This window comes from Octopus bimaculoides, chromosome 13 (genome assembly GCF_046866305.1).
Source record: "Octopus bimaculoides isolate indiv1 chromosome 13, ASM4686630v1, whole genome shotgun sequence".
Taxonomy (NCBI): Eukaryota; Metazoa; Mollusca; class Cephalopoda; order Octopoda; family Octopodidae; genus Octopus; species Octopus bimaculoides.
The window spans coordinates 8,810,890-8,820,692 of NC_142940.1; the positions used below are offsets into that span (position 1 = coordinate 8,810,890).

At 35.8% G+C, this 9,803-nt stretch overlaps 1 protein-coding gene across 3 annotated transcripts in view; it reads left to right on the plus strand.

Annotated features, from left to right (window-relative positions):
- LOC106881230 (RING finger protein 150) overlaps positions 1–8,764 on the plus strand; it is a 154,970-nt gene extending 146,206 nt beyond the window's left edge. For all 3 annotated transcript variants that reach the window (XM_089362018.1, XM_089362016.1, XM_089362017.1), the window contains one exon: positions 5,069–8,764. In XM_089362018.1, the coding sequence (XP_089218144.1) occupies positions 5,069–5,419 (351 nt within the window). In that variant the 3' untranslated portion in view covers positions 5,420–8,764. The remainder of the gene's footprint in view (positions 1–5,068) is intronic.
- The last annotated feature ends 1,039 nt before the right edge of the window (positions 8,765–9,803 follow it).

Sequence of the window (9,803 nt, forward strand, 5' to 3'; positions counted from 1 at the left end):
AAAACACATATATATATGTATATATATATATATACACACACACACACATGCATACATATACATGCACACACTCGCATATATATAAATATATATAGATTTGTGTATGAATGTCTATGTATGTGTGTATATATATATATATATATATATATATATACATACACACATACACACTCATGTGTACGCCCACACACTGACAAATCCTCTTTACGATAAATGATCTTTGCATCTAAAAAAAGAACCTGCTATTTTTGTAAATAATCTCCAGGTGACTAACTTCTAACACCTTTTGATTAGATATTTCCATAAAGGTAAACAAGATTAGTAACAGTTGTCGTATCGACTCAGCAGGTGATTTCAGCCAAGAGCCTAAGGTATAGACTTAAAAAAAACAATTAACAGCAATGTGATGGATTTATTATATTGGTTATTAAAGAGAATATTACAAAAGGTGATGTAGAATGGCAAGGATTGCATTGGCTGGAGTGTAAATTCTTGACAAAACACTTTGGTTCCTGAATATGTGTTTACATCAAGGCAGCGAGCTGGTGGAAGCCCAACTGCCAAGTTACAGGGATGTAAACAAACCAACACCAGTTGAAGGGACAAACATAAACATGTGCACATACAAACACACATACATATATATATATATATATTATATTTCGTCTGTCCTTATGTTCTGAGTTCAAGTTTTGCCAAGGTTGACTTTGCCTTTCATCTTTTCAGTATCGATAAATTAAGTACCAGTTGCTTATGGTTGTAAATATTATCCAATATTATTATGGTTGTAAATATTATCCAATAATAATAATAATAATAATAATAATAATAAATTATAAAATAAAGAAAATAGAATTAATTTTTAAAAAGCCTATACCACCAGTTGTGTAGTTTTACAATATCTTTTGGTCCTATCAAATCACAGATGCCAATCACTATGATATCAAACTGATACAATTGAATTTTCCCAGGAGGTAGTGTGACTTATTAGTGTTGCTCTCAAGCTTACTGTACAATAGCTACAGACTTAAAATACCTGTACAGTATCTCCAAGCTTAGGATAGTTGTACCATAGGCACAGGAGTGGCTGTGTGGTAAGTAGTTTGCTTACCAACCACATAGTTCCGGGTACCTTGGGTAAGTGTCTTCCACTATAGCCTCGGGCCGACCAAAGCTTTGTGAGTGGATTTGGCAGATGGAAACTGAAAGAAGCTCGTCGTATATATGTATATATATGTGTGTGTGTGTGTATTTGTCCCCCCAACATTGCTTGACAACCGATGCTGGTGTTTACGTCCCCATAATTTAATGGTTCGCCAAAAGAGACCGATAGAATAAGTACTAGGCTTCCAAAGAATAAGTGCTGGGGTCGATTTGCTCAGCTAAAGGCGGTGCTCCAGCATGGCCACAGTCAAATGACTGAAACAAGTAAAAGAGTAAAGAGTATACCTACAGACTTTAAATACCTGTAGAATACTTCCAGATTTAGAATACCTGTACAATACCTACAGGCATAGAACACCTGCAGAATACCTACAGATTAGAATACCCATTGAAGACCTTCAGATTTAGAACACCTGTAGAATACCTACAGACTTGGAATACCCATACAATACCTATGGACATGGAGGCTTAGGCTACCTGTAGCCTGCAAGTTCTGGGACAGATGGATACTGGATTTTGAGGGAGAAACTGAACAGCTGTATCACTGGAAATGGCAGTAGAGAATTTAAAAAGAAATCATATGCTCTTAATCTCTTAGTTATGGCCTTAGTTCAGCTAATTCATAATATGACAGATAAAGATTATACCAATTATTTCCTATTCCTAACAAGACGGATAGCGATACCTAGTAAACCCTACTTATAACAGGACAGATATAAATACTCCGTCACTCCTATTTATAGCAGAACTGTTAAAAATACTCGTTTATATCTATTTATAAGAAAGAGAGAGAGAGAGAGAGAGAGAGAGAGAGAGAGAACAGCTAAAAGATACTCAACCAGCCCCGTACGTAATAAATTTGCCAAAGTCAAGTCTAGCGGCTTTCAGACATGGAAACATGAAGGGACGTAACTAAATACTACAAGACGTTAAGCCAAAACATTCTACTCTCCCTGCCACTCACATCTCTTTCTCTCTCTCTCTTGTTGTTCCCTTTTCAGACTGAGAAAGAAAATAATAATAATAATAATAATAATAAACAAAACAAAACGAAAGCTTGATGGGTGGCAGTTTTTTCTTTTTGTATGTGTGCCAGTATTTGCGCATGCGTAGAGAAGGCACTGCCGTTGTGGGTGTGAATTCGTTTTGGTAATCAATTTTCACCCTTGCCAAACATCGGGCTGGGAGCAAAGAATCACTTACATGGTCGCTCAGTCTGCTAGAGATAGCAGTCAAATCTCTTTCGAATCAGATCCACCTTTTTTTCTTTCTTTCTTTTTTTTTTTTCTCTCTTTCCTATGGTAATTGCCAAGTGCAAACTAGAAAATGTACTTCCAAATACCCGATGATCGTGACTGGAATATTACTTTCTCATTTCAAACTCTCCGATTAAGCTGGATCTTGGGCTGACGATACGATACGATACTTCAGCGTGTGTGTGTGTGTATGTATGCTTAACGCTGGAAATGGAAATAGCCATGTCTGCGCCTACGGAAACTGCCTATGTAGTTAAGAAGCTCGCTTTGCAACCGTGTGTTTTCGGGTTCAGTCTCACCTCATGGCATCTTGTGCACTTGTCTTCTGCTATAGCCACAGGCGAACTAAACCTTGTGAATAAATTTGGTAGAGGAGTATTTCTGTGAGGAAACCAGTCGTGTGTGTGTGTATCGTTTGTAGAAAACATAAATCCGAAAGAAGAAGCAGACTTTAGGTTCGGATTTATGGCGTATCGTCAGATTCCAAAAAGCAAGTTGGCCCATGACCTCTGGGCCAACAGGTTTTGGAGATCTGACGATAAACCGGCCTTCACTATTTTAAATATATATATATATATATATATATATATATATATATATATATAGGTAGATAGATATAGATAGATAGATAAGGATAGATAGATAGATGTGTGTGCGCGCGTGTCTGTGTTGTGTTTGGCTCCTCTTACCGCTTGACAAGTGATGCTTGTTTGTTTACGTCGCCGTAACCTAGCGGTTCGGTAAAAAGGCACCGATAGAATCAGTTGCTAGGCTTGAAAAAAAAAGGGAAGTACTGGGGCCAATTTTTATTTTTTCGACTAAACCTTTGAAGGTAATGTGCTTCAGCATGGCCGTAACCCAGTGACTGAAACAAGTAAAAGCTAACTATTTATTCTTTCATACTTTTCCCTTCTTTGTTAATATTTTCTCTCATTTCTTCTTTCACACAAAATAAACCATTTTTTTTTTACTTCTCAGTTAAGTTAAGTAATAGTTATCTCCCTTACACCTGCCTCAACAAATGAGGCTTGACTTTTTTTTTCTATAGCGGTGTTACTTTATATTTTGTTCCTTTTATAATTTATTTCCTGTATATATATATATATATTTTTTTTTTTTGTTTATTTCTCTCTTAATTCACGCCATGATTCCTTGCTGATAAATTTAATCAATGAATATCTGCATACCGTCTAGACAAAGCAAATTATCTTAAATGTGCTATCTTAAGCGTCTTAAGTAGAAATAATCATTAAAAAAAAGAGAAGTAAAGTAACTGACAAACGGTTGTCACGAGATTAAACTTACACGATGTAATATTTTAACGGAATAAGGCGGTGAGCTGGCAGAAACGTTAGCGCACCGGGCGAAATGCTTAGCGGTATTTCGTCTGTCTTTACGTTCTGAGTTCCAATCCAGCCGAGGTCGACTTTGCTTTTCATCCTTTCGGGATCAATAAATTAAGTACCAGTTACGTAATGGGTCGATCTAATCGACTGGCCTCCTCTCCAAAAATTTTGGGCCTTGTTCTTAGAGTAGAAAAGAATATTTTAACAATAAAAATAAAAATAAGGAATTAAAATTATGATTGTTGTTGTTTAATCTCAGGGCAGACCTCTATGTTCAAAGACATTCTAGTAGTAGCCATATCGTTATTTTAGAGGGGTAGGGCATGTCTACCAATCCATTATATAATGCAATTGTCCCTTATTTCACGTACGTACCGCAAGTAGCATTGTGACTTTGCGGGAGTTTTGACCGTTGTTTCTAGCCTGTAGACCAACCATATAGGAGTATCATTGTTGATATGTGATGATGATGATGATGATGATGATGATTAATGGAGGGGGGGGGTCCCGATTCAGCCTGAACCCACAATAGAAGCCTCTTCGCCCCAAGTTGTCACATAGTGAGACTGAACGAACTGGAGAAACTCAAGGGAGATAATATATTTTTTATAATTATCTCCCTTGATACATATTCAGTGTTAATTAATTTATTTGGTGGGGGGGAGTGTGGTGATATTTAACAGAAAACTGGATATCTTATTGGATGTGGCATTTCTTCTGTCTTCTCATTCTGAGTTCAAATTCCACCAAGATCAACTCTGCTTTTCAACCCTTTCAGGGTCAGTAAAATAATCACCTTGTGTCACAATTTGAAACCATTGTTGTTGTTGTTGTTGTTGTTGTTCATGTTGTTATTCTTATTATTATTGTTGTTGTTGTTATTATTATTATTCAGTAGTTTTATTTTTATAACGTGCTTTCACTGCACTACCGAGCGCAGCTCTGTGCGCCTTGGGTATGTGCTATGGTTTGCTGTGGTGCTCTTATGGTTACTGTATTGAAAGTGTTTTGCGTAGGATGTGTGCAGTGCCCAGTAGTGCAATTTTCTGTATGTTATATATATTTGTAAGTCCTGGTGTTTTTGTTATGTATTTGTCTGAATATTCTTTTATTATACCTAAGGCACCTACTATGATAGGAATTGTTTCTGTTTTTAGATTCCACTTTCGAGTTACCTCTATTTCCAGGTCTTTGTATTTTGAAAGTTTTTCCATTTCTTTTAGGGAAACATTGTTATTATTATTATTATTATTATTATTATTATTATTATTATTATTATTATTATTATTATTATTCTTACAGGTAAATGGTAGCCAGGAGAGCGTGAACCAAGCAGTAGAAGTAGAAAGCGTCACTACGTCTGGAGGAGTGATCGAAGACAATGTCAACGGACGGGACGACACACTGGAGGAGAGCGTTGTTCACTTACAGAGCAGCTCTGTTCATTTTCGCACATCTCCGATTGAAGTGAAAGGGGAATGCTCTCTAGAGGCAACTGAAAGACTAATGGAACCAGCATTGCCTCCTCTGATGCCGGCTGGAAGTCTTGAGAGCATCCATTCTCTCGATTCCGACTGCAATGAATTCCAATCTCTAATGATCAAACCCAAAAAAGCCAGCACAAGTAGTTTATCACACAATAATATAGCTTAATGGAGAGCTTTAGAATAACAAATATCATTGGTAAAAAGGTATGCGATGGCAGAGAATAAATGTGAGTAAAAAAAGAATAGCAAAAAAAAAAAATGAAAATTCTTCTGATGAAAAATAAATGCAGAAGATTTTTTTCTTTTTTTTTTTAACTGGTCGAAAAAAAAGACCCAAACAAATGAAAAATAAAAAAAAATATCATTGGCATTAATTAAATAATGATATTGGTGATAATGTTTGTTAACAATCATAATGACTTTGGACACACATATACATATATATATATATATATATATATATATATATATATATATATATATATATGTGTGTGTGTGTGCATGCTACTCATACAGAGAATGTTCACAAACTAAGCAGGAAGGAAAAAGGAAAGATTTTTAAAAAATAATATAAATAAAACTTTTTTTAAATCCTGGATGAAATGTTCCCAAGTCTTGGATGATGTCTGAAGCTTATATTCCCCGGTTTAAAGAAAGAAAAAAGTTTTTTTTTTTCTTTTAATAATTGAATTAAGAAAGGAAATATAAAAAAAGGATTCTGGAAATCAATTGATGTGCTTCTTAATAAATATAATGACTATGATAACGATATCACTTCTTGAAGCACTTTGTTAATCGCTAGAAGAAGAAGAAGAAGAAGAAGAAGAATGATAACAGCATACAAAGGCTGCAAACAAGAATTCCACACTAAAACATTTTGTGTTTCTCTTGTGGTTGGGATATGTTCTTCATTGTTGCTATTTTCCACCTAAAATGCAGATGATTTCTGTTTGTATAAATATACATCCATACATACATACATACATACATACATACAAGAAGTTCAATTTCTGAAAGCTCAAAACCACCCCTTTTCTCCCCTACCCTGATAAAACTCTATTATTATTATTATTAATATTTTCTGCCGCTGATATTATTATTATTAAGGCGGCGAGCTGGCAGAATCGTTAGCACGTTGGGCAAATTGCTTAGCAGTACTTCGCCCATCTTTACATTCTGAGTTCAAATTCCGCTGAGGTCGACTTTGCCTTTCATCCTTTCAGGGTCGATAAATTAAGTACCAGTCAAGTACTGGGGTCGAAGTGATCGACTTACCCTCTCCTTGCAAATTTCAGGCCTTGTGCCTATAGTAGAAAGGATTATTATTATTAAGGTGGTGAGCTGGTAGAATTGTTACTACACCGGATGAAATGCTTAGGGACAATTTCTTTTGGCTCTTCACATTCTGAGTTCAAATTCCAGTCTAGTACTGGGGTGGATGTAATCGACTACTACCCCTCCTGTCAAAATTTCTGGCCTTGTGCCCAAAATTTGAGCTCATTATTATTATTATTATTATTATTATTATTTTCGTTGTTGTTGTTGTTGTTGTTGTTCAGGACAGTGAATTATCAAAAATAGTAGACCACTGGACTAAATGCCTTTGTCTGTCTGTGTTTCTGTGTTCAAATCCAATCCAGGTAGTGGTGGTGGCAGCGACGGTGGGGGTATTGATTTTGCTTTTCATCCTTCAGAGCAATGGGGGCAGGAGCAAGGTGGTTGATCAATCAAATACCAGTTATGTATGTGCTGTGATTCATTCCCTCAACTGTACTCCCCCCACCCACACACACACACACACACACACACATACACACATGTACAAATATGCATGATACTGTGACACTGTTATTATTATTATTATTATTATTATTATTATTATCATTATTATCAAGATGATGATTTGTCAGAATCGTTAGCATGCCAGGCAAAATGCTTAATGGCATTTCGTCTGTCTTAACGTTCTGAGTTCAAATTCCGCCGAGGTTGACTTTGCCTTTCGTCCTTTCTGGGTCAACAAAATAAGTACCAGTTGAGCACTGGGGGTCGATGTAATCGACTAGCACCCTCTCCCCTCAAATTTCAGGCCTTGTGCCAATTGTAGAAAGGACTATTATTATTATTATTATTATTATTATTATTACCATTGTTAAGATGTAATCAACTTATGCCCTCCCCCAAAATTGCTGGCCTTGGGCCAAAATTTGAAACCATTATTACTATCATTGTTTAGAGTGATAGGGTGACAGAATCATTAAAGCATTAGTAAAATGCTTTGCAGCTTTCATTCCAACTCTTTACATTTTTGGACTCAAATCCCACTGGGAATAACTTAGTCTTTTATCCCTCCAAGGTCAATAAAATAAAGAACTGTTCAACTACTGGAATCAGTGGTGTAGAATTGGCCCTTCCCTTCAAAATTGTTGGCTTTGTGCCTGAATTGGAAACCATTGTTATTATTTTGGTGCCAAGATACAGAAACGAGTTTGTGTATTTATGTGTAGAGATAGATAGGTAGAAACATAGATAGATAGATCTTCATGCATTCTTGCATTTATGTCTGTTCTCCTCTCTTTCTCTTTGTGATATATATGCAAGTATGTATGTGTGTGTGTGTGTATGTGTATGGACGGACAGACAGACAGAGGAAGGGTATCAGGCTGTAAAATGCTGTCTAAATTAGTCCCTACCCAACCCATGCTAGCATGAGAAAAGACAGACATTAAACAAATGTGTATGTATGGATTTTATAATGTGTGTGCTTGTATGGAAGCAAGGAAGGAAAGAAATCACCTGAAAAACCAAGTCACAACCCATTTTCAACTTGCGCCTCTTCCTCTTAATTTATACAACTAATGGCCTTGGAAATGGCATGAATGTCACAACCTTCTTTTCTCATTTTTCTTTTTTTTCTAAAGTTAGTTTAGTTTGATTCCCCAGCCACCACCACCCACCCCCTAGTTGATGCATGTCTCTAAGTTATAAAAGCTTTAGTACACTTTGGCTTTGTTGTTCAAGCTTGTGATATAAAATATTATTTAATCCAGAGGATTAACTTTAACAAGTTAAGCAAGCTTAATCCTCTGGAAGATTGGCAGTCTTAATCTCATAAACAATAATAGAATACTTCCTTGGTTTGTCAGGCCGAAAAATTGGTTATCAATTCCTGATGTCTTCACCTGCAAAATATCTAAATATTTTCCTTCTTTAATCTTAATAAAGTCAAAGAGGTTTTCTGTGTCTCTGGTAGAGGGAAGTTTTTCATCTGCTGAAGGTTGAAGAAGTGATCCAGAATTCTTCTATCAGTTATCATCATCATTGTCTACATTTGGATCACCTCCAAAGGATTGTCCATGTGTAAGAAATACTTGTCCAACATATGATGCTAATATCTCAGCTGCCATTTCAATTAACAGCATCTTGAAAGTAGATAGATAGAGCTTTATCCCTTTCATTGCCATGTTTCTGTTGATAAATACTGCCATTATTAAGCTGGTGTTTGGAACATAAATTAGCAAGGAATTTTGATAGGAAGTTTGTGTCATAGAACCAAGTGTGGTCTCAGGCAAGCTGGTAACAAAAGGGGTTTTAGGATTGATCATGTGAGAAGGAGCCAACCAAAGGAACATAATTGAACAGATATTTTACTGATTTGGTAGAAAATGGTGACTTCACTATTGTTCTCTAAAATGATCTCTTTCCTGTTTGGCTACCATGGCTTTTTCTAAATCCTGAGCCAATTTGAAATAGAACATATAGACTAATGCAGGTTCAAGTTTTACCCCAAACTTATCATAGTAAAAGAGTAAGACAGATAAATCCTCACACTTTTCATACATTGTTACCACATTAAATATATGCATTGACAACCGATGGTATTTAAATTTTAACCAAAACATATCATAAATAGTCACAACTTCCCTTTGTGGAAATTCTGGATTGTTCACTCAAAAAAAAAGAAAAAATATTGGCTGATTAAACTGCAGTAAATACAATTTAGATCCACTTTGTGCAGAATTATATGCAGTGACTTTTGATTATTGATTCCATCACAAGACTACAAATTTCTTTACTTTTTGGAATTATTTGCCACAGCAAGGTCTAGGACAGTGCTAGACTTGTGCGCATGCATTTGGACCAAACAGAAGGAGAACGGTGACTGAGAGGACAGAAGGGCAAGTAGTGGGTTACTTGGCGAGGGCTTAGTGTTTCTTGGCAGTGTGAAGCCATTTTTTTATTACAGGTGTATGAATGTGTGTGAATGAGATGTCCTTGTGTGTGTATATGTGAGACACATATCTGTACATACACATACATGATGTAGTCATGGAACATATGTTGTCAATTGTCTAGGTACACAGTCTTAACAACAAGGAAGTAAATTATGATGATGGTAATAATGATAATAATAATAATGATAATGATAGTTTCTAACATGGGCACAAGTTCAGTAATTTTTAGGGAAGCATTTGCAATTTTTGAGCATATCACAGTTCATCAAATATTAGGGTCTATTCGGTTGACTCCAATACTTATCAACTCCAGTTGGG